Source organism: Nomascus leucogenys, chromosome 21 (assembly GCF_006542625.1).
Source record: "Nomascus leucogenys isolate Asia chromosome 21, Asia_NLE_v1, whole genome shotgun sequence".
In the NCBI taxonomy this organism is placed as follows: Eukaryota; Metazoa; Chordata; class Mammalia; order Primates; family Hylobatidae; genus Nomascus; species Nomascus leucogenys.
In genome coordinates, this window is record NC_044401.1 from 54,896,525 (window position 1) to 54,921,505 (window position 24,981).

General features: G+C 55.2%; 1 protein-coding gene across 16 annotated transcripts in view; it reads left to right on the forward strand.

Moving 5' to 3' along the window:
• ATP2B2 (ATPase plasma membrane Ca2+ transporting 2) overlaps positions 1-24,981 on the forward strand; it is a 388,078-nt gene that overhangs the window by 350,623 nt on the left and 12,474 nt on the right. For all 16 annotated transcript variants that reach the window (XM_030801577.1, XM_030801576.1, XM_030801580.1 and 13 more), the window contains 10 exons: positions 1,516-1,757; positions 2,706-2,940; positions 10,958-11,137; positions 11,336-11,423; positions 15,386-15,492; positions 15,942-16,133; positions 18,558-18,771; positions 20,808-21,019; positions 21,167-21,274; positions 23,133-23,315. In XM_030801577.1, the coding sequence (XP_030657437.1) occupies positions 1,516-1,757; positions 2,706-2,940; positions 10,958-11,137; positions 11,336-11,423; positions 15,386-15,492; positions 15,942-16,133; positions 18,558-18,771; positions 20,808-21,019; positions 21,167-21,274; positions 23,133-23,315 (1,761 nt within the window). The remainder of the gene's footprint in view (positions 1-1,515; positions 1,758-2,705; positions 2,941-10,957; positions 11,138-11,335; positions 11,424-15,385; positions 15,493-15,941; positions 16,134-18,557; positions 18,772-20,807; positions 21,020-21,166; positions 21,275-23,132; positions 23,316-24,981) is intronic.

Genomic DNA, 24,981 nt, shown 5'->3' on the forward strand with positions numbered 1-24,981 from the left:
AAACAGCCCGTGTTCAGGCAGCCATGTGAGGAAGTGACAGGTGCTGGGGAGATGCAGCTGGTGTTCTGGGAGTCTCCAGGACAGGAGCTAATGGTGTTCTCACGGCCCTGTGACGGGCACAGGGCCAGCATGAAGCAGGTGCCAAAGACTGTGTGTCTAATGTGTGAAGGGGAGAAGGAAATAAGGGAGGCACTCAGGGAAGGGATAAGTCTTTGCAGCGTATTCATATCATGGCATCTATAGAGCAGTTAAAAAGGAACACACTAGAGCCATAAATATGAATGAATCTCAAAAGCAGTGTTACAACTGGGCGCAGTTACATCCGGGCACGGTGGCTTACACCTGTAATCCCAGCACTTTGGGAGGCTGAGGCAGGTGGATTACTTGAGGTCAGGAGTCTCATTAGGCTAAACTGCATGAACTTGCCCATATTTGACCATTTTTGACATTCAAAAATAGCAGTTTCCACTGGTTCAACCTGATTGAACTCACGAGGGACAGTCTGTCTGTCCCATGAAATACCACTCAGCAATCAAAAGGAACAGATTATCAGCACATACGGCAGCTTGCCTGGATCTCAGGAGGATTCTGCTGAGCAAAGAAGCCAAGCTCCGAAAGTTACAGACTGTATGAATCCATTTACATAACAGGCTGAAAATGATGAAAGCTTGGAAACGGGGAACAGATTAGTGATTGCCATGGCCAGGGAGTCGGGGGAGAGAGAGGTGACCATAGCTTTAAAAAAAGGGTAGTACAAGGACCCTTGTGATGAACTGTCCTGAATCTTAACAGTGGTAATGGCCACATTAACCCACACGTGGTGCCATTGCATAGAAAATACACATGCATATACACACACAAGCTCATGTAAAGCTGGTGAAATCTCAACAAGGTCAGCTTCCTTGTGTCAGCATCTCCATCTCAGTTGTGGTACTTGTGTTAATACTATGGTGATAACATGGGGGGCAACTGGATGAAGGGTATACGGCATCTCTCTGTATTGTTTCTTATTGCATGTGAATTACAATTATCTCAGAATTAACAGTTAAATACACACACGGTAATGATTACTGCTAAATTTAAGACAGAAGTTGTTTCTGGGACAAGGAGTGAATTATGCATATGGGGAGAGGTTTGCAGAGGGGATTCAACTTTATCTGTAATGTTTCACTTCTTAAAACAGAAAAATCTGAGGCAAGTATGGCATAATGTTAAGATGCTACAAAGCTGGATGGTAGGCACATAACTTTGTTACATCATTTCTTTTTCATGTTTGAAATAATTCATAATTTTTTTAAAAGCTGATCTTGCTTCACTCCTTTCACCTGGAGCCAGGACTGGACCTGGGATGCAGAGCCCTGAGGGTGCAGGGGATGGGCCAAGGGCTCCCTGAGGGCTCAGCCCCCAGCCCAGAGACCACCTAGTGGCAGTTACAGAGCCTCAGTGGCAGCCAGGGCAGAGGCTCCCCTGGCACAGGCCCCACCAGGTGCCAGCTGCTCCTGCCTCTCTCCGCAGCCCCCAGAGAAGGAGGGCGCCCTGCCTCGGCAGGTGGGCAACAAGACGGAGTGCGGCCTGCTGGGCTTTGTGCTGGACCTGAAGCAGGACTACGAGCCCGTGCGCAGCCAGATGCCAGAGGAGAAGCTGTACAAAGTGTACACCTTCAACTCCGTGCGCAAGTCCATGAGCACTGTCATCAAGCTGCCCGACGAGAGCTTCCGCATGTACAGCAAGGGGGCTTCTGAGATCGTGCTCAAGAAGTAAGCGCTGGGCAGGGCACCGGGGCTGAGGGCTGTGCCCTGGTGCAGGGAGCTGGGGATGTCAGAGTCATATAGCACTGGCCACCATCCAGGCCAGGCTCAGCAGCCTGCCCAGAGGGAGTGGCCATCTAGCACCCAGAGCCACAGAGGGCCCTGCCCAAGGTCACCCACAAGACTCATCTTCACTTTCATGCCCCTTGGCCACTGTGTTTTCCACTATATCCTCTTAAACATTTCTATAACCAGAGTCCTCCCCATTCTCCTCCCTAAGCCGCTGGTTCATCAGGAAGCCATTATCACACTTAGATCTCTCTTATTTCACTTCCTTTAGCATAGAGTCAGTTGATGGTAGCTATTTTCATTATTAGCCACAGTCCTCTGACTCCAGAGGAGTGCTGGAAATAAGCCTGGTGAACTAAGCAAATCCCTTCCCTTCTCTGGCCTCAGTTTCCCCACTTGTACATTGAGGGGATTGGTCTAGCCCCCAGTGGTTCTCAACCCTGGCTACACATTGGAATCACTCTAAGGAGTGTTTAAAAAAATTGATTCCTGGATTCACCTCAGACAAATTGAACTGGAACCTCTGGGGCAAGGCTCACACATGGATATTTATTAAAGGCTCCTCCAAGCAACTCTAATGTGCAGGCAGGGTCAAGAGCTACTAGCCTGAGTTTTATGTGCTTTGTAAACCATTTCAGCTGTGGGAGTGTTATTTCAGATGAATCTTGTGAGTATATAATACATCAAAGTGGGGCTCTGCTTGCTGAGTGGCCTGGGCAAAAATTGCAGGAAGGATGCCTGATTTCACCCTGCCTGGGGGATGAACTAGATGGGCACTGGATGACCAGCCACAGCTAGCTGGGCATCACGAGGGTGGGGAGGTGGTCTCTAAGCCTTTTCAGAAGGAGCATTCCTTGGGCTCCCCATCTCCCTTCCATCCTCCCCCAGGTGCTGCAAAATCCTCAATGGGGCGGGAGAGCCCCGTGTCTTCCGGCCCCGTGACCGGGACGAGATGGTAAAGAAGGTGATTGAGCCCATGGCTTGCGATGGGCTCCGCACTATCTGCGTGGCCTACCGCGACTTCCCCAGCAGCCCCGAGCCGGACTGGGACAATGAGAATGACATCCTCAACGAACTCACCTGCATCTGCGTGGTGGGCATCGAGGACCCGGTGCGGCCAGAGGTAGGCCCCAGGGCCAGCGAGCTCAGGGAAAGGGGATGAGGCTGGGAGGCCAGCCACCTGGGCGGCCTGGAATAAGTCACTTCACCTCTTTGAGTCTCAGTTTCCACACAATGCCCATGGGGATCTCCTTCCTTGATCCTCATAGGAGGATTGCCCATGAGAAACAGTGTAGACCACACGTGGCATGGGTCAGCCCAGAAGGGCACAGAACCCACAGGTTGCCAGCAGGCATTGCTCTGCCATGGGGGCAGTCCTCGAGCTGTCCAGCCAGCCACCATGAGCTCTTCCCTCTGGTCCCCCAAGGGACAGGTGTAGGGGCTGCCCTGCCTTAGAAACCTCTTGCCCTGCAGGAGCCAGGATCTCCTGTAACAAATCCACAAACGTGGATTCCAGGGTCCCTACAAAGGACACACCCAATAGCAAGGGTCATTGCACTCAGGAGAACCCGAAGTGTGGTGTCCCTGTCAGTGTTTATAGTTCTCCCAGTGCAGATGCAGTTTACCAGCCAGTTTACCCGAGCAAGTTGGCCTAGGAACACAGCTGAGAGTCTACTTTTATCAGATTTCCAGGGGAACAGAGCTAGAAAGTTAAGGTCACGTCCTCAAGCAGAAGGGAAGGGGGCTGACAGCACCCACTTCACAAGGATCAAGGGAGGTGATGCCTATCAGTACACCTAGTGGGATGCTCAGCACACAGTAGGTCTTCAGTCTCCTTTAGCTGAATCTGCACCTGAAGGGGGAAGACCATGAACTCAGTGCTGGAGCTGCCGGGGTCAGGGGAGGATGGGATGTGTGTGGTCTGTGGGGCTTCTGAGGCTGAAGAAAGGCTGTGGGGAACAGAGGAAGCTGTCCTGAATCTCCAAAATGGTGCATGGGCAGGCAGAGTGAGTCAGCTCACACTGTCGGCCCCCAGGGGAGCACCACGGGCATGAGGCAGGGCGCAGGAGGGGCTGGCTTCCACTTCCTCCCAGGACTCACTCAGCTGCTAGGTCCAGACCAGATGCCCTGGCCAGGCCCTGGCTGGGTCCAGATTGGCCTTGGCTGTAAGATTTGGTGCTGATGCTTTGAGGGCCCACCTCCTCCACTCCTTAATGGACCTACCCTGACACTGTTCTCTGGGGGTCTCTGGCCGTTCCCTACTCCTCTCTGAGCCTCAGTTTCCCTCTCTTTAAGGTAAAAGGGATAGACAAGATGCCCTCCAAGTTCCTGGCCCTGATGGTATAAGATTCTGCATTCCAAAGAAAAATGAAACTAGGAGGTCACAGGCATTTCACATTTTAGGCAGCAGGGAGAGGGTTCAAAGTGTGAGCTCAGGCATCAGACAGATCTGTGATCCTGAGTGCCAGCACAGCTGGCTGTGTGACGTTGAACCAGTTACATAACCTCTCCGAGCCTCATCTGCAAACTGGGGATAATAATAGTATCACACACACCCCCTCTGGGATATCATGAAGGCTCAGATCATGCATCTATGAGCAACAAGCAGAGTATCTGGTACAAGATAGGTGGCCTACATACGTGGCTCCCCTTCCTTCACGCCCTCTTCAGTAGATTTCATTACCCTAGATCCAGGGACACGTAACAGCCCTAGACATACAGCCTAGCCTACCAAAGGTGTTCAATGAGTGTTTGCGGAATGAATGAATAAGAATGAATGGGACTGGAACCCCAATCTTCCACACCATACCTAGTGCTCCTCTCTCTCTCTCTTTCTCTCTCTCTCTCTCTGTCTCTTTCTCTCTCTCTCTCATACACACACACCCTCCTTGGGGGCGTCATTGTGGCTTCCTCACTCCTATCAAGATCCTAAAACAGCAAAGACAATTAATGCCCCTGAAGCTTGGCAGTGGAGCCCACACATGCTTTCCTGCAAACCTCTCTCTCCATGGACAGACAGGCCTTTTATCAGCCTCCCTGTGGGACACCTGCTCATTACCAGCCACTAATGGGTTCAGGCCTCACTGTGATGTGTTATCTCGTTACTGAAAACTCTTCATCCTGGCACAGCACTTGAGGCTGGCCTGCCCACACCCTGTGGCTCCCCTGTCCTTCCCAACCCCACAGCCTCCCCCTTCCCGGGCCCTCCCAGAGCTCCTGGCTCACCACCCTGCCTTGGAAACATCCCTTAGGTGAATGGAAGACATGGGCAGGCCCAAACTGTTATTTGACCATGACGAACAATAAGAAATGTATTTTATGTCATGACTCAGTAAACACACACATTTCACCAAAGCAAGAATTTCACAAAATAATGGGATGCACTTAACTATTTTCTGCTCTTCTATTTCTTTGTTTCTTTTTTTTTTTTTTTTTTTTTTTTTTTGAGACGGAGTCTCGCTCTGTCGCCCAGGCTGGAGTGCAGTGGCGCGATCTCGGCTCACTGCAAGCTCCGCCTCCCGGGTTCACACCATTCTCCTGCCTCAGCCTCTCCGAGTAGCTGGGACTACAGGCATCCGCCACCACGCCCGGCTAATTTTTTTTGTATTTTTACTAGAGACGGGGTTTCACTGTGGTCTCAATCTCCTGACCTCGTGATCCGCCTGCCTCGGCCTCCCAAAGTGCTGGGATTACAAGCGTGAGCCACCGCGCCCAGCCCTTTGTTTCTTTTTTAAAATGTTGGTCACCACCCGCTAAACAAATTTCACATCACTAACAGGGCATGACTTGAGGTTTGAGTGACTGATCTAGTCCAAGCACCTTCCCCCACAAACTCCAATTTCCAGAAGAAAACACCGAGGCCCAAAGGGGGACAGTGATGTACCCAAAGTGGCTGAGTGAACCCAGATTAGAACAGGTTTTCTGCCTCCCTGCCTCAGGGCCTTTGCCTGGTTGCCACACACACACACACACAACACACACACACAAAGGAAAGGATAAGTAGTTCTAAGTCAAGAGGATAAGCAGATGAGGACAAGGATGAAAGCTCCCCATGCCCAGGTTCTGAGGGGGCAGAGCTGGGTTCCTGGCATTTTCTGTTGACTGCATGGTCATCCAGAGAAGTTGGCTGCGGGCAAAGACTCCGGGAAAGGGGGGCCTGGAGCCAACCCCCAACCCCAACTTTGCCGCTAACAAGCCACTTCCCTCTGTGAGCCTCAGTGTTCTCAGCTATGAAATGGGAGGTCAGCCCAGTTGCCCCTTGGGTCCCTCCCAAGCTGTGACATCCCCAGAGAGATAGTTGACTGGAAGACTTACCCTCCCATCTTCCCTCACTTCCTTCGGTCAGGGCATCCACATGGGCCACCCTCTCTCCTGTTGCCTCGCCCCTGGGATGTCTATATAGGAGTCAGAAACTGTCTGACAGCAGCAACTTACTCAAGTGACACAGCAGACTCAAGGGACATGGGTTCTAATTCTGCCTCTGCCACTCCCTCACAGATGGCCTCAGTTTCCCTACCTGAAAACTGAGAGAATCAGACTGTCCAACATTCACAGAGAGGGACACAGCAGGGTTGCAGGTGACACCACTTGCAAGCATAAAAGCTCAGACATGTTGATTCAGCATCTCCTAGTGGGGTGGGATGGATGCAAGACCCAAGGAGACGGGTGGGTATGGTTTTGTTTATTTGTTTGTTATTTAGGTAGGTCATTCCTGCCCCTTCTAGCTCCCTGGTTCCCACCTCAGAGGTAACCACTATCCCCAGGTTTTAGGGGCGACCTTCAGGGAATGTGTGTGCTTATGGTGGCCGTATTTTTGTCAAGCTCCCCAGGGCTCTGTCCTCCTGGACTCATCCCTTTATATAGAATTCTTTGTCACCCTCTGTAAATCTCACAGGTGAACTCCCTTCCCGGTGCCTCCAGCCTAGGAGGCTCAGCCAGAGGGAAAACCTCAGCCCGGACCATCTCTAGGGTCCTGCAGACACACTAAGATTCATTTTGCAACTGCAAGAAAACAATCTCTACCTCCCTCGGTTTCCCTGGCTGTCAAGGGGTTGAATCTCCACATTGCCTTCCTCCCACAAGAAGACCAAAGGGTAGAACAGATCAAAACACCCTTGCCAAAGCACCCCACTGCCAGCCCTTACAGTGGGTACATTTTCCAAGGCTGATTGAAGTCAGTGCTGATAAAGCCATCAGGAGAGCAGCGGTCTGGGATTTGCCGGGTTATCCGGGGGTGTTTGAAGCTCTCGGAGTCACAGACAACGGCTGTCACCAGAAACAACAGATGTTTAAAAGCCTTTATTTAATGAAAACAGGAAGCACCCATTTCCTGGCTGCTTTTCCTCAGTGAGAAATATCTAGGATAATTTTAGCGAAAGAAGTCATTTTTTCCCAAACTTATTTATTTTTAATTTCACAGTAATTTTATTGATGTGGGAAGCATATTTCAACTGGATCGATGCCTCTGGGGGTTGAGTCCTAATCATCTCCGGATCCTCAGTGTCCAGAGCAGTTAGATGCTCCAGAGCTGTTTGTCCATTAAGTAAATGAGTGAGCAACAAAATTAAGTCCTGAGAGCAGCTTAAGAAAACATCCCGTTGGGCTGCAGGAATCAGGAATGGCTTCAGGAATAGAGAGCATTTCACTTATAAGATGGGAAAGACTTGACACATAGAGGCTAAGGGAGGGAGGGCATTCCAGGCAGAGGGGACAGCATGAGCAGGGCAAGAAGGCAGGAAGGGATGCGGAGTGGCTGCGGCCTCGTGAATGCCCTGTTGCATTTATGAGAGAAAAGGGAATTGGAAAAGGTGTGCACGTGCCCGTCCTGTGTGTGGGCTCTGTGTGCCCTGTCATAGAGTTCCTCCCAGCCTTGCTGAAGGGTGAATACTATTGTACCTATTTTACAGATGAAACCAGGGCTCATGTGAGACCCTAGAGCAGAGTCCAGCCCAGCCCATTGGTCCCCAAGCCCTCTCTCCACTGCACAGAAGAAAGTATAGGGTCCGTAAAAATTAGCCTCATTTTTCTCATGAAGCCAACTTGCTTGGAGAGGCCCAGAAGATGGCTGATTTTGGCTCTGGGAGACAGTCTTGAAAGTGAGAGTCTTTCTAAAACGCAGCACCAATCACCTCATTCCTGGCTCAGAACTTTCCACAGTTCCCAGTGCCTGAAGGAGCATATCCCTGGTCCAGAACCTTCTGCCCCTCTCCAAATTCATGGTCTCCAGTCCCTACCCCACATCTTCCCTCAGCCCCTCCAGATCACCTGCAGCATGGCCCTCAGGCCCGTTCATACCTCAGGCCTTCTCTGCCAGTGCAGAGTGGACTAGTCCTGTGGCCAGGACTAATCTGTGTTCATCTGTGTAGCCTCAGCCCTGGCATAATGCCAGGAACCAGAGCCTCAGTTGGCAGCTCAAACATCCGCTCCTCCAGGAAGTCCTCCTTGATTTCTCCTCCCCACCCGCTTTCTTCTAAAGCAACAGTGCCCTCTGTGCTCCTTCAGTAGCACGTATACTCAGCAGCACAAAACCCCCTTCTGTGTTCCCAGAGTCTTTTGTATAGGCCTGTGCCAAAGACCCTGCCTCCAAACAGAGTACTGGTCTGACACAGGGTAATGCTCTGCTATCTGAAAAAAGAAAGATTGTGTTAAAAAATCAGCTAGACCTGTTCCACAGTGGAGCAGTGGGCATTAGAGGGAGGGAGCGCCCTGTCATCAGGGGTGTGCAAGCAGAGGCTGACCAGCCCATCTGTTGAGGACACCTGGGAACAGATCTAGGCAATGAGCAGAGGGTCAAAGTCAATGACCCAAAGTCCTTTCCAACTCCAAGACCTCCAGCATCTTTGAAACCAAGAACCTAAATTCCTCCTTTTGGAGGCAGGAGCCAGATAAGGTGTGCGTTCCCAGGAAACAGCAGCTCTTTGCTGTTCTCAGGGGCAGGAGACAGCAGGGGGCCACAGCCCAGTTTACAGCCATCATGAGGATATTAGTAAGTTATATAAACAGGATCTTGGACATTCCACATCCCCACTCCCTCCAGCCCTGTAAGAATGAGGTCACGTTTGCTTATGTGATTAGCCGCTGTGGCACGAGGCAGGGGCCTTGCTCACGTGGCCCCCAAACCCCGAGTGGGCACTGGAAGGCTTCTCCCCAGGCCCTGGAAATAAGCCCCAGAGGAGGCTGGTGGTCAGCTGGCCCTACTGTAACCCTTTAACAACGGGGAGATCACTACCTGCCACCACAGAGCCGGTCTCTTAGACAACTCCAGTAGCTAGAGAGGCCTCCTTACTTGGACCCTGCCCCTTCAGGGCACCCGTTCCTCACGCCACAAGACAGCCATGCTCAGAACTGTGGGTTTCCTCTTGAAGGCGTCAGGGTGGAACCCCTGAAAGAGAGCAGCCCCACAGGCTGATACTCAGGCAGGTCACTGGTGGCCAGGTTAAGGAAAGAGGGGCCAGGCCGTGCCCTCTGCACAGGGTACACAGGGAGGGTGGTGCCCTTCCCCATGGCCCCTGCCCTCCTGCCCAGAGGCAGGCTGGGCAATGACCCAGCTTGAGACGATGGTGGTGGGGGCTGAAGGAGTGGCGGGTGCTGTCGATGGGGTGGACACAGGCGAGACAGTCAAGGCCAATTCCTTGTTCTTACCATTGCTGAGGGCAGAAAGGAGACCCCGGGCAGGAGCTGTCCCAGTCAGGCTTGGCCCCACCTTCTAACTCTTTGTACTAGTTTTCTAGGGCTGCTGTAACAAAGTCACACAAACCGTGTGGCTCAATAGCAGTTTGTTGTCTCACAGTCCTGGAGGCTGGACGTCTGTTTGAGACCAAGGTGTCAGCAGGGCTGGCTCTTTCCAGTGACAATAGGGTGGAGCTGTCTCCGCCTCTCTCTCAGCTTCCAGTGGCTTGCTGGCCACCTTTGGCCTCCTTGGAGTGTAGAAGCAGCACCCCGATTTCTGCATGGCATCTCCTTTGCATATCTTTGTGTCCAAATTTCCTCTTTATAAGGAAACCATTCCTGTTGGATTAGGGCTTACCGTGATGTGCTCATTTTAGCTGGATTTACCGCTATAATGACCCTATCTCTAAGTAAGGTCACATACACAGGTACTGGGGCCTAGGGCTCCAGTCTGTCTTTTGGGGGGAATATAACTCAATCCATACTCTTCCAACTCCCTCAGCAGTGGCTTGGCAGGTGGATGCTGGAGTGCACTCCTGGTCACTGTGGGGTGTGCAGGGAGGGAACGTCGGACTGAGCCCTTTCAGGCTGGAGATCCTAAGAGGCTGTGGTCTTTCCAAACAACTGGATTTTCTGCCCTTGACATGTTCTCTCCCACTGAAAGACATTCTGCAGCAAATATTGTTTTATTATTTGTCACTGCCCTCGGGTAAGAATCACTCATTCCATTGATTTCTGTTGTGTATAAAGGGCTGCCCCAGCTCCAGGCTGGTTTCCTCTGGGAAACCCTCAGCTCTGCTCAGGGCCAGCTGCTGGGGTGGGGCGAGGCTGGGAAGCCTTGTGCCTTCTGATTGGCTGGCTCTGATCTGGCCTGATTGTCCCAGATATCCGTCTGTCATTACAGTCAGAGAGGACAGAACCTATCTTTATTATTGCAGGGAAATAGTATATTTTACGTAAGCGTAATCCTTTATACATATTCTAAATCCATGTCACATTCTGTAAGTAAAATGCCCCCAAATAAAAATGTCCCCACAAGAAACTGAAAATACACAAATAGATTTGTCAAGTTTGCAGGAACTGTGTATGTGGATGAGGCAAAGACAAGTTCACCTGGCCAAGCTTACCTGCATTCGTGGAAGTCTTTCCAAAGTCCTCGCCCAGGTCGAGACAGCCAATGGTTCTGTCTCAGGATGGACTGTCATGGTCAATAGGTGGTAGCCACCTGGGACTCTGTGATGAGAACCACATCAGGGTTTAATCAAAGGATGTGTGATCAATTAACAATGCCTGCCGTTGGCACAGGAAGGGAGGCTGTGGCCCATGTGCCATATGTGTCATCAGTATCTAATAGTCATCTAGTCCCCTTTCAGTAGAGCTGCCTGTGAGAAGGGCTCCTCTGGAATCCATGAAGGCAGGGGGAGTCTGCCTGAGGTGGTGCCCTCCCCCATGGCCCCTGCCCTCCTGCCCAGGTCCCAGAAGCCATCCGCAAGTGCCAGCGGGCAGGCATCACGGTCCGCATGGTCACTGGCGACAATATCAACACGGCTCGGGCCATCGCCATCAAGTGTGGCATCATCCATCCTGGGGAGGACTTTCTGTGCCTCGAGGGCAAGGAGTTCAACAGGAGGATCCGCAACGAGAAGGGGGAGGTGCGTGTCCCAACGTAAAGCATCCTCAGGGTAACGCGCTTAGATGGGAGCTGGGAGGTAGGGTGCTGCATGATTGTATAGAAGCCAGCCAGTGTGCTGCTAAGAGCCCAGTGACTCTGGGCATGTCCCCTCCCTTCTCCAGGCCTCAGTTTCTCTCCCCGACCCCACCAACCTGCCCCCTTCCCCCTCCCTCTCCAGATTGAGCAGGAGCGAATTGACAAGATCTGGCCAAAGCTGCGGGTGCTGGCTCGCTCCTCCCCCACGGACAAGCATACCCTGGTTAAAGGTAAGACTTGGGCGGGCACGGGCAATCCTGAAGCCCAGCACCAGGCCAGAAGCCGGGCCCTCCTCTCCTGGCACTTGCAGCTTCTTCCCAGAAGGGAAGAGCCCCTCACCCCTGACTCTCCACACCTGGGCACAGCCTTATGTCATCCCTTTTTCAGCCCTGGGAGCCTGCAAGGCACCAGAAGGAGATGGGGCTAAGTCTTCTCTGTAGGCCTCCAACTCCCCTAGGAAGCAATGGACCTGGGCCTCTGTGGGGTCCCAAACTCCTGGCTCAGGGCTGAATGGAGCCCACAGACGTGTTCTATGTGGCCGGTACAGCGCCTTTTTAAATGATGAATTTGAAAGATGACGCAAACCCTGCTCTCTCACCTTTGACACAGTCCTTACTGCTGCTTGTTGCCCGACACTCAGCCTACTTCACTCGTTCTCAGTCTGGTCTCAGAGCTTTAAGTCTCTTGGTCTGTCTGGTCCCTGAGGCCCCCAACCAACATTTGTGACCAGGAGCCCAGGGATGTGCTCTCCTGGGAATAGCCACCTGAGGGATGAGACCAAAAGCCAAAGTCTTGCTCCTCCCTCCAGAGGGAGGGTACACCACTTGCTGAGCCTAGGTGGCCAGGTGCTGGGAACTCTTTATTTTTATTTTATTTTATTTGAGACAGGGTCTCCCTCTGTCGCCCAAGCTAGAGTACAGTGGTGTGATCATAGCTCACTGCAACCTCAAACACCTGGGCTCAAGCCATCCTCCTGCCTCAGCCTCCCAAGTAGCTAGGACTACAGGCGTGTGTCAACACGCCTGGATAATTTTTTTTTAATTCTTTATAGAGACAGGGCCTCACTATATTGCCCAAGCTGGTTGCAAACTCCTGGCCTCAAGCAGTCCTCCTGCCTTGGCATCGCAAAGTGCTGGGATTACAGGCAGGAGCCACTATGCCCAGCCAACTGGGTATTTTTAGAGTCACATGGTCCTGGCTTTGCCACTGACCTGCTCTGTGGCCTTGGGCAAATCCCACTCTGGGACTCAGTTTCCTCATTTGTAAAATGGCTATGGGAGCAGGGGTCCACCGGAGATCAGCCCTAGAACATCTCGGATTCCTCTTTCAAAGGTGCTGCCTAAGGACATTAATGGAAGCAGATCTGGCCTGGGGAGAGAAACCCAGAACCCCAGAACCACAAGGGAGCAGAAGGCCCCCGGCCCATCCTTATTCTTATTCATTCACTCATTCTCTCCATAACTGTTTACTGAGGTCCTGCTAGGTGCCAGCCCTGCTCAGAACAGGCCTGGTCCTGCCCACATGGAATTCATGAGCCAGGCTGCATGCAGCAGGCATTGAATAAGTGGTCCCTGCATAGAGCGAAAGGCTGCTGCTGGCAGGGGTGCTCGGGGCCCGACACTGCCTCTAACTCGGACTAGAGAGGCTTTAGGTCACAGGCTGTGGAAGGTGGGATGGGCTCCAGGGTTGGTAGGGCCTGTGCTTGAGGCAAGGCAGGGAACTGCTCTGCAAAGGGCTAGAGGCAGAAGATCCCCAGATGCCTTCAAGGATCTGGGCCAGGACCTCGGGGCGGGACAGGGAAGCTACAGGAAACTGGAGCAGGTGGGAGGGCAGCAGATCCTGCAGGGCCGCCAGTGCCCACCACGAGCACCCCGCCATGGCCTGCACCGTGTCACCAGGCGCGGGAACATGGGAGGGTTTAGAGGGTAGAAGCATCATTTTAGAAAACTTACCCTGCAGTGGAGAGTATGGCCTGGCAGTGGAGGGACCCGCAGGATTGTCCCGCTTAAGAGTTGTCACCTGCCCACAGTGGTGACACCTCAAGTGGAGCTGCCAGATGCGAATCTGAGAAAGTTTGGGTGGTAGAGGGGTCTGGGCTGGGTGGTGGTTTGCATGTCGTGGAGGGATGAGGAGCAGGAGGGTCTGGGATCCCATCAGTCTACACCTGTTGGAGAAGAGCATTGGACATCGAGCGAGGAGGGAGAGCAGGCCTGAGACAGAGTCCTGGGTGGCACATGTGGGTGGGGAGAGAGGAGCCACAGAAGCCAAGAGCTGCCTGAGTGATGGTGCAGGCTGAGAACGTACAGAGGAGGCCAAGGGGAGGAGGCTGGAGGGGCAGGAGGATGGCCTGTGGGGAGTGGTGCCGGGAAGACAAGGAAGGAGGCCTGTGGAGGAGGAAAGTGTGGCCCACGGTGGGAATAGTTGCTGAGAGGTCTGCAGGGACAGAACAGAAATGTGACCATAGAAGGCGGCCACAGGAAGGCCCCTGGTGACTGCACACAGTCAGGCCACCCCAGGACTGGAGGCGGGGAGGGAGTCTAGGGAGAGGTTTCCTCCCACCTTTCCGCACAGCTCGAGCTATGCAAAGATCCGCACCACCTGGGAGCCACAGGGCAGAAATTCGGCCCCTCCCTGCCTTGGAGGAGCCCCCAGGCTGACTGAGGGAACTATGGAAACTCAGGCCTAATGTCCCAAGGGGACAGGCTTGGGGAGGCTGAGTCCAGGATGGTGGAACTGAGGGTTCCAGCTGGGTGGGAGCAGCTCAGAACGATTCCCAGAACACACGGCACTGCGGCTGGGCCTGAAAGAGGGTAGAGCTGCAGGGAGCAGGTGGGGGCACAGTGCTCCAAGTTATGGAACTCAGAGCCTCATTCCACAGGCTGCTGCTGTCTGCTAGGCACAGAGCAAAGAGATGCGCAAGGATGGAGCAGCACGTAGAGTTACAGGGATCTGATTAAGGGCAGGCAGGGATCCTCAGAGGGTTAGAAAGGCTTCCTGGGAAAAGCAGCCTCTGAGCCAAACATACAGTACAGGTGGGTGACAGGAGTACCTCCAGCCAAGGGAACAGCCTGCTCAGACACGGGGCCAGCAAGGGCTAGCTCTGTGGGACTGTAAGCACAGATTGGGGGTGGCCAGGGGATGAGAGAAGAGAAGAGGTCAGGGTGTGAGTGAGGCCTGGTCACAGAGGACTTCATAAGTGGAGCTAAGAACATGGATGTTATCCTGAGGCCAAGGGGAAAAGCGGGAGAACGACGTTCCGGGGATGGGTCGGGGATGGGACTGGTTCAGACATGGGTGTTAGAGAGATCCTGGGGTTGCTGTGGGGAAGCAGGTTGGAGGGGGAGCCCAGAGTCGGTGAGAGGAAACGCAGTGATGCTGGTGGCAGAGGGTGGAGACAGAGAAAAGGAAGGCTTTCCGTGGGATTTTGAAGCCAGAATTGGCAGGCCTTGGTGATATATCCAATGTGCAGAATGAGAGACTCATGGATGCTGATAACCCAAATTCCTGTCGTGCCCACGGACATCCCTGCTCGCAAGCCCCATGAATGAGGAGTCCCACCAATTCCACAGGTCCCCACCGATGACATCCTTCACCCACCCTTTTCCACTGGCCCCAGCTCAGTGACTGGGGCCACATGTCATTTCTTCGTTCTGTTATTTGTTGAATGTTTTATTGAAGATGCCTGTCTGGAGGGAGGTCAGGGCCAGAATGGTGGGGCAGAGGTCATTGGCAAATGACAAAGCCAAGGCCTCCTCAGCAAGCCTGGACTCCCCAGGGAGAAAGTGCTGGCTAGTGGTGTCGGGAGGAACAGATGATGAGGTCCTGCTGAAACCCTGGGAGCCCTGCAGAGGCAGAGGGGGCCCTGAGCACAGTTAGAGGACACAGTGTTTCTGGTTAGGGTGGGTGCCAATGTGGCCACAGGTTGCAGAGAGCAAAGAAGGGGCTGGAGAGGTGAGCAGGGCCCGGGCCACAGGGGGCCCCAAGCCGGCACCAGCCCAGTAAGGAGCCCAGCGTGACCTGCTGGCAGCTATAGGCCAGCCTGGAGCTGGGAAGAGCCTGGATGGAGGGGGGAGGCTGGACAGGGACCGGAGAGGAAGCTGTGCCCAGCCAGGCCCCTCCCGAGGACCAGGGCTGGCCCAGGCTGCCTCCCACCTGAGTGGCCCAGGGCCTGAGCACACTCCTGCCCCAACAGGCATCATCGACAGCACACACACTGAGCAGCGGCAGGTGGTGGCCGTGACGGGGGACGGGACCAATGACGGGCCTGCACTCAAGAAGGCCGATGTGGGCTTCGCCATGGTAGGAGCGGCCCACAGAGGGCCTGGGGTGGTGGGGGCTGGGAAGATTGGACTACACAACCTTGGGCTGGCTACTCAGGAGCCCCAGTTCACACTTGGCCCACCCACCATCCGCTGTGGTTGCCCACCGTTCTCGAGACTCAGCCTGACCCCGAGGTCTTCCTGGAAAGGCGTAGGATGCTCCTTGCTCTGGGGGAGCTGTGTGAAGGGGGGCACTTGCAGGCTGAGGAGGAAGATAACAGAGGGGGAGAAGGGGCCACGGTGAGGCTTCCTGAAGGGAGCTGGGTCTGTGAGGAGCGTGAAGAGTGGGGTGTCCCTGTGTGATCTGGCCGTGCTGGGCCCACTGGGAGTTGTGTAGGACTGAGGAAGTGGAGGGGGTGAGGATGGTGATGCTAGAAGTGGTCACCTCCCCCGGCCACCCCACCCAGCCTCCTGTCCCTGTCCCCACAGGGCATCGCAGGCACTGACGTGGCCAAGGAGGCCTCAGACATCATCCTGACAGACGACAATTTCAGCAGCATCGTCAAGGCAGTGATGTGGGGCCGCAACGTCTATGACAGCATCTCCAAGTTCTTGCAGTTCCAGCTCACAGTCAACGTGGTGGCTGTGATTGTGGCCTTCACGGGCGCCTGCATCACGCAGGTGGGTCCTCAGGGGACCATACCGAAGCCTGAGGGAGGGCGGAGACCCCCCACAGAGGCTCAGGGGCCTTAGGGTACTCCAGGTTGTCCCTGTCAGAACAGCCGGGGATGAGGCACCCATCGATGGAGCACCTGCTGGGGGCCAGGAACTGCATCACAGAGCTCAGGTGCAGGCACTGGCCTCAGGGGAGTTGAGGACATGAGGCTCAGAGAGGTGGCGTGACTTGTTCAAGGTCACCCAGCAAATGGGAGCTGTCAGACTCACAGCCTGGCCCTCACTGCAGGAGGCGGGAGAGGGAATCCTCAAGAGAAGGCAGGGCCCTTGGCCACCATGAGGGCAGAGGGAGGCAGGGAGGGGCGGGCCAGGGCCCAAGGGGGATCAGGCATCCAGGTGAGGACAAAGAGCCAGTGGGGTCCCTGGGGCCCTGGCTCTGGACTGGAGTGTGGAGTGCCTTAGGAGGTGTTAGGTGGGGATAACTGGAGGGAGTCGGGGGTCTCGCTCTCTGGGAAGGTCACAGAGGAGTCTGGCCAGATACCACGACTGGGTCTGGAGCAGCCCTATGCACTGAGCCTGGCAGGCAGGCCCCGGATGTCTGCAGACTCACTGCTTCTGCATCACAGCTCCATGAGGCAGGAACTGTGATGATCCCCATTTTACAGAGGCAGAAACTGAGGCTCAGAGGATGGACTGGCCAGCGACCTGCCATTTTTCTTGCAGTCTCCTGATACTCCCCACAGGGGCTGACCAGCCTGGCCGGGGAGGCAAGAATGGGTCTCCCTTAGCCCCAGGGGATCCCCAAGGCCCAACACTCCCAGTAGCCACCTGGGCAGACAAGCCCACGCCCACAGGAGCCTCCAGAGGCCCAGAGTGCAGCACTGCCCCAAGAGCTGTGTGGCGCTGGAACACTGCTCCCCTCTGTTGCTTCCTGCACTGGGGGAATATAGGCGGCAGCTCCGGCTACCCCAGCCCCGAGAGTCGGAGCCTTGGGAGGGTTGGCTGGGCCCAGGAAGGGCCCTCTTTCCTGGCCTGTGGATGAGACGCTCCCTCTAGTGGCAGCTTGAGGAACACTCCTGCGGCCCCAGCAACTTGGAAACCAGAAGGTCTTGATGCCAGATAGGGAAACTGAGGTTCTGAGATGACTATCAGTTTGCCTGAGGTCTTTGATTGAGTTGGTGGCGAGGCCATGCAGCATTGATAGGAAGACGGGCATGCTTGACCCCGAGGCATATGGAATCAGAGAAAGCCCAGGGGTGGGGAGGCCGGGGGCAAGGGGAGCAAGGTTGAGGCAGGGAGGAGGTGGGAGAGAAGGCCAGGAGCAGGGGCTGTGATGAAACCTGGGAGACGATGAGTGGAAGGGATGCAGGTATATGGGGCCTTGGGAGAGGACAGAGGTGGGAAGAGCATCGGGTTTGGGCTGTTGAGCTTACAGAGTCTGGGGGCTTCCTGGAGGAGGTGTTCCATAGGCCACTAGATGGATGTAGCTAAAGCCACAGGAAGAGGAGAAGAATGGGGCTGAGGCAGGAACACAGATTTAAAGGAGGGGAGGATGACAACCAGGAGAGTGGGGTCAGGATTGCAAGTGGGAGGCAGTGGCCGAGTGCAGGGGCAAGGTCAGTGACATGTGGCTGAGAAGAGGTCCTGCAACTCGTGGTACAGAAGGTGCTGGTGACATGGGAGGAGGGCATTCTGGGAGCGTGGAGGGGCCAAAGTCTGGCTGCTGTGGACAAGATACGTGGGGGTGTGAGGAAGGATGGGGACGGCAGACTCCGCTCCTCTCAGCCAAAAAGACAGGTCCGAAAGGGTCCCTCCCAGAACCTGGACAGTGGTGACCTACAAGTGGTGAGGTCCTTGACAAGTTTTAGTTGCTTCTGCTATTCCTCATTTGCCAACACTTCCTACTTTGAAATGTATTAACTTTTGAGTCATAGATAGGCACAATAATTTTTTAAGGTAAGGCGGGATAAGAGGGGAGGAGAAATTGGGGGGGCGGGGGTTGGGCAGTGTTTGTAGGATAGGAGAGCCCAAGGGGGAGGAGGCAGTGGGGGGAGGAGGTAGGAGCCCATGCCGGAGGTGGTGGGAATGGTCTTGGCCTCAGCCAGGAGAGACCCCCTCCTCGGGGGCTGGAGGGGAGAGGGGAAGATGGTGAGATGCAGCTGAATTTACCAGAAGGCAGGGAGCTGGTGGCCATCGGGCCTGGGGGGACTCACTTCTCTCCTGGCGGGGAAGATGTGGCTGAGGTGGGCGGGTCTGCGCTGTTCTCCAGAGAAGGTATCAGAGAACGACTCCCTGCCTGCTGGAGAGCCAAGAGGCAGGTCGGCCTCCAGCCTCCAGCAGGAGCCTGAGGACACTATACCATGAGCCCGCCCAGCACCTCACAGCGGCAGGTGGGTGCACAGGTGACAGCCCTCTCCTGCCCGTCCCCAGGACTCCCCTCTGAAGGCCGTGCAGATGCTCTGGGTGAACCTCATCATGGACACGTTTGCCTCGCTGGCACTGGCCACCGAGCCGCCCACGGAGACCCTGCTGCTGAGGAAGCCGTACGGCCGCAACAAGCCGCTCATCTCCAGGACCATGATGAAGAACATCCTGGGCCATGCCGTCTACCAGCTTGCCCTCATCTTCACCCTGCTCTTTGTTGGTGAGCGCCTCGCCCACCCACGCCTCTCCCAGGCGGGGTCATCACCTTCCGGGTGCACCATGGCTCTCACCCAGCATTCTCGAGTCACAACCCCCTCCTGCTTTGCTAATGGGGAAATTGAGGCCCAGGGAGGTCAAGTAAGTTGCCCAAGGTCACACCAGTGACTCTTGAACAGGGCCTGGCCCTGTCCCAGCGCTGGCTGACCCCAAAGCCATCAGTGGCTTTCTCCACTGGTGACAGCTCCTGGCACCATGTACAGACCATGCAGGGCCCTGTCTGGGTGCTGAAGTACTGCATGGCAGCCCCAGAGGCACCTGAGGCTGGGAGGGGTGTGACTCACCCCTTCTCTGACCCATTCCAGCACCTTATCCTGGCCCCGTGGAAGGGACCCTCAGCAAGGCTTCCTGGGGAGGGGCACACACGCTCACACCACCACCGATTCTCACAATGCTTCCACCTGGGCTGCCCGGTTGGGTCTTCCACTCAGTGAGGCAAGCACATTTGCCTCCACCCCACATTACAAATGAGGGCACCAAGGCTCAGAGAGGTGAGGTGACTTGCCCAAGTGCACACAGCCAGTCTGAGGAAGAGTCTGGGCACAGAACCAGGTCTGGCTGGGGCCAAGACTGGCCTGGTTTCCACAGATGCTTCGGAGGCAATCCCAGCAAAGCCTACCCCCAGGTCACAGATGGGGAAACAGGCCCAGAGAGGGGAAGGGTCTGGCCCGCAGTCCCACATGGAATCAGGGCCAGTGCTCTCCTTACAGGAGCCTCCTGGAGATGGCCTTTCACTCGTCCTCAAAGCCCAGAGTGTGATGGAGGTGGGCATGGATCCATTCCTCAAAGGCAGTTGCCTTTTATAAATTTTGAAAGTAGTGTGTTGTCAGGACACATTTTACTGTTGTAAAACTTATCATGAAAAAGCTTAGAGGAAGCCACGTATATGCAGAACTAGAAGAGACTCAGAGGAGGTGCAGGGGTTGGAGAGGAGAGGAGAGTGGGGGTCCTGGTCGGCTTGCTGGCTTGGCCACTTGAGCAGCGCCTACCCTGGGTAGTCTTGGGACATCTCACACCCAGAAAACTCCACAAGCCTTCTGGCACCACTTTACTCAGCTGTGCAAAAGGACACAGGACTTCTCCAGGTGCAGTGGCTCATGCCTGTAATCCCAGCACTTTGGGAGGCCGAGGCGGGTGGATCACTTGAGGTCAGGAATTCGAGACCAGCATGGCCAACATGGAGAAACCCCATCTCTACTAAAAATACAAAAATTAGCTGGGCGTGATGGTGCACACCTGTAATCCCAGCTACTTGAGAGGCTAAAGCAGGAGAATCACTTGAACCCAGGAGGCAGATGTTGCAGTGAGCCGAGATCACGCCACTGTCCTCTAGCCTGGGCAACAACGAGACTCCATCTCAAAAACAAAGCAAAACAAAAAGGATACAGGACTGCATCAGACACCCCATCAGCAGCGTCTACACAGCGGTGCCCTGCCATGTGACAGCTCAGGTGTTAGAATGAAGCCACATGGGAGGGTCCAGAGCCAGCCTGGCCCAGAAGTCCTGGGCTCCATATAGGAATTGGCATCTCTAGTAACAGCCCCATGAGCTTGTAGAGGTCTCAGCAAGGGACATGCTCAGGAACAGGAAGCAGCACTCTCGGGGCAGTGCAAAGCCTCCCACAGGTATCCTGTCCTTGCAGTCCAGAATGAGTTTTCCAGTCTGAGGTCACTTTTTAGAAGCCATGTCACCCACCTTTAACACAGCTGGCCGTCCACCTTTATCAGGTTTCTACAGAAAAAGTGGAAGACAGTTCCCCAAGGCCTTTCTTCCCCAGAGGAGAAAGGGCTTTGCTGACCCTTCAGTCCTACTCTCTGACGAGCCAACAGCACAGCCCTGGCCCCCCAGTGTCCAAGCATGCCTTGATGTCTTGGGGATTCACCTCACAGCTCAGAAGAGGCCCCCACGAAAGGCCAGCCATCTCCCCTCTGATTCCTCCACCACTGCCTTCAGCCCAGCCCCACTCTCTCACCTGGCAGGCGAGAAGATGTTCCAGATCGACAGCGGGAGGAACGCGCCCCTGCATTCGCCACCCTCAGAGCACTACACCATCATCTTCAACACCTTCGTCATGATGCAGCTCTTCAATGAGATCAACGCCCGCAAGATCCACGGCGAGCGCAATGTCTTTGACGGCATCTTCCGGAACCCCATCTTCTGCACCATCGTGCTGGGCACTTTTGCCATCCAGGTAGTAAGGCCCCCACCCTAACCAGGCCTGGGGTGGACAGCAAGCAGCCAGAGCCCCTGGGCAGGGCCCTGAGAGCCCAGCCCTCTGTGCTGGTCCCTGATGGCCTCTCTCTCTCTCTCTCTTTCTCTGCTCCCCTGTGCCCTCCAGATAGTAATCGTGCAGTTTGGAGGGAAGCCATTCAGCTGCTCTCCACTGCAGCTGGACCAGTGGATGTGGTGCATATTCATTGGGTTAGGAGAGCTCGTTTGGGGCCAGGTAAGTTCCTGGTAGGTCGCAGGAGGTGCCTCAGCAGGGCAAGGGAGACAGCACTGGATGGAGAATCCAGGACCCCCAGGAACGGGCTGCCAGACCCCAGGCAAGCCCCTCCCTATCTCTGGACATCTGAGCAAGGGGGCTTGTCCCAGGTCCTATACTGGTCGTCTGGGTACTACTGCTCTGATTTTTGCCTTATATCTATCTACCACTGCTCCTGTTGTTTATGTAATATTTTCTCTGAATCACATCAGCTTTTTTAACTTAAATTTGTTTTTAAAGGCAACATCATATCACTAAGACAACTGAAAAATCAGTATCACTTGTCATAAATGGAAGCTAACAAAAACATTAATGTAATGAGAATGACGTTATTAAACTCTAGCTAGAAGCCATGGCCTGCCAGGGATTCAAGGCTGGAGCAGCTTGTTAGGAAGGGAGATGAATCCATGGTCTGCGGGCGCTGGTGGCCAGCTGGTGTCAATCAGGATCCTTTAGAGTACTCAGAGGGAACGCAAGCAGGACACAGTCTGCCACATTGCAGTGTTACTCAGTGCTGTGCCTGTGGCCATCTGAGAGCTGCCCCAGCTCTGGGGCTCCTTGGGCTGGATGCTCTTTAGGGACCCTTCCAGCTTGGACCCCAGAATATTCTCCCGCCAATTCCTTTTTCTACGTTTGCCCGAGTTCCAGACCCTGTGACAGCTCTGGCAGCATGCAGCTCAAAGGCTCCTGATCCAGGACACAGGGCTTGGGAGGAGTGTCCAGAACCAACTCAGGGCCTAAGGGGCTTTATTCCCAAGGTGCTCACACATCCAGGCAGTGGGACCCCATGGGTGGGAGGCATTGTTCTTGCCTTCAAGCTGTCTGCAAGCTAGAGTGAGAAGCTACAGGGGCAAAAATTAACTAAAAGATAAATAAGAAAGTTTAGTTTCATCCAGAAGGACTTCCTGTAACCTTTGGGGCTTCTTTGGAGAGTGATAAATCCCTGGGCACCCTGGGGGCCAGGCTATCTTTATCCCACTGGGGCCCACCCCCTACAGGAGGCTCCTGGGGGCTGGGCCCAGTATCTGAGGGAAGGATTCAGAGGACTAAGGTTAATGCCAGCGGGCAGTGCTGACTTTACACTCCCAGGGAGCCCCCTGAGGCTGCATTCAAGCCAGTGCCTGACTGCCCCCCTACAGGAGATGGAAGGGGCCTCTGATATCTGCCACCTCAGCTTTCCTGTAGGGCCTGTGTCTGGGTCCTCAGCCCCATGGACAAGCCCTTTGGGGAAGATTAGGAATGAAGGCATCGTTCTTTCCCATTCTGCCTTCCCAGTCCAGGATTGGCTGCCCTCAGGGTCCAGTGACCTCAGGAGGAATAAGGGACAGAGGAATAAGTAACCCCAGGAGAGCCGATGGCCAGCCACGGGCCAGGCTCATGCAGGACGAGTTAGACCCTCCACCGTGCCCAGTTCTCACCATGCCCAGAGCGGCCCCCACTTTACAGCTAGGAAAACCAAAGCTCAGCGAGGTTAAATGACTTGCCCAAGGCCACAGGACCAGGGCTGTCTGGGGTATTCAAAGCCACATCTGTCCAACTCCTAGAGGCCAAGATTGTCCACTATGTACCCCGACTCTGAATGAGTGAATTAAAAAGCAAATTGCACTCCAGCCTGGGCAACAAGAGTGAAACTCCATCTCAAAAAAAAAAAGAAATTGTCAAAGACTGGGCTGAGGAACAGGTGAGGTGGGTGAAGGAGTAGATTGATCACATGCCTGGGTGAGTGGGTAGGAGGAGGGAGGTAGAGGAGGGGGTGTCAGGGAAAGAAGGCCACCAGGAAGGAGAGCCCCACCGTCCTGACAGACATGGTCCCTTGCAGGTCATCGCCACCATCCCGACCAGCAGACTCAAGTTCCTCAAGGAGGCAGGCAGGCTCACGCAGAAGGAGGAGATCCCGGAGGAGGAGCTCAACGAGGACGTGGAGGAGATCGACCATGCGGAGCGGGAGCTGCGGCGGGGCCAGATCCTGTGGTTCCGAGGCCTGAATCGGATCCAGACGCAGGTACAGGAGGCTCTTGGGGGCTGGGCCCAGGCCTGGCCGGGGCGGGCCAGGGGATGGAGGTGAGTGTGCTTGTGCTGCCCCCCAGGGCCCAGCTCTGGTGCTGAGGGAGGGTGGCTACAGAGGGGTCCCGGCCAGCTCTCACCAGCCACTTGCACACCCACGTTGCACACACACTCCTGTGGCTGCTAAGGAACAGCATGGCCTCCACAGGGAGGTCCACTGTGCCCTCTGAGGGCAGCAAGGGGAAGCGGTAGGAGTCACACCCACCATGGTCTCCAGGGGGATTTCCCTGAGAGGTGGGGAAGGGTGGCTCTGAGGGCAGAGGTGAGGGAGGGGACTGTGGCTCAGGGCTGGGGGCATCCACCCAGAGGGGCTGTGTAAGGCTGGACGGAAGCTGCAGGCCAGGTCGCCCAGGGTCCCCCAGGGCCTGGTGGTCAGGGGGTCCGCCGCCTCCACTGGGGCTTCAGTTGCTCTCCTCAGCTTCCCCTAGGGGGTGGAGAGGCTGTGGGGAGCAAAGGTCAGTCATCCTCAAGTACACACAGACACACGTGCACACACCAAGCACACCAGGGGAGCACAGGTGCAGGGCGTAGCCAGCCAGAAGCAGGTTTCTTCCCCAGAGCAGAGAGAGCATAGCTGCCATGTGGCACACGACACACCTGCGCGCCCCCCACCCCCACCCCACACACACACACCGCATGCTCTCACATGGTCCCCTTATGCCTGGAGCAGATGTTGTAGCTCACAAGTGCTGTCCCAGCCCTGCGAGGGGAGGGTCAGAAGGGACTCTGTGGGTCTCTTTCCCAGACCATCTGGGGAGCTGGAGTGGGAGTTCCTCCATGCCCCAGAATACTCAGGCGAAGTGCAGTGTAGAAGCAGCCACCTGGCCACCCTCCTGCCAGCTGTGGCCCAGCACCTCATTTCCATCCGATGTAGCAGAGAGCTCACCTGGGTCACCTCCCACCCCTCTGTACCCTGTCCCAAACCTCACCTCATGTGACCTTCACAGCCCTGGGAGGTAGATGTGACTGCCCCAGTTTTAGAGGTTACCGAGGTCCAGGAGATGGCCCCTTCTACCAAGCTGGCACAGCTGGGGCGGGGACTGGAAGCAGGTTTCAGACCCGGAGCTGCCTGACACGGGCCTGGGCTCACCTTCCCTGATTAGGACCCTGGCAGCCAGCCCTCCCAGCCTGCCCCCACCTCCTGGGAGGTCCAGGACAACTCAGTGAATATGTCCTTGGTGCTGTCACTGCTCTGGCGGCAAAGCCATGCAGGGGTCTCCGAATTATGGGAGGAAGCAAGGACTGCGATTTCTGGAGTGGGCACGGGCGCCTGTCTTGCCTGCCTCTTGTGGAACGCTAACGTGGGTGAGGTGCTTTGCCACTTAAAGATAACCCTGCCAGGCAGGTGGCATTGACCCTTCTTAAGAATAAGAAACTCAACTCAGAGAGGTGGCTTGCCCAAGGTCACCTAGCTAGTAAGTGACAGAGCTGGAATTTAGGCCAAGCTCTGTCCACCTCAGGACCCCCACCATACCCTCTACCTCCTCCACGCCTGTACCTGAGGGAGGCTGAACACTGCTCTCTTCCCTCCAGAGACCATGTTTAATCACTGCCTCCCCCACTGGCCAGCCCACTGGCCCCTGAGCCACTATCACAGGACAAAG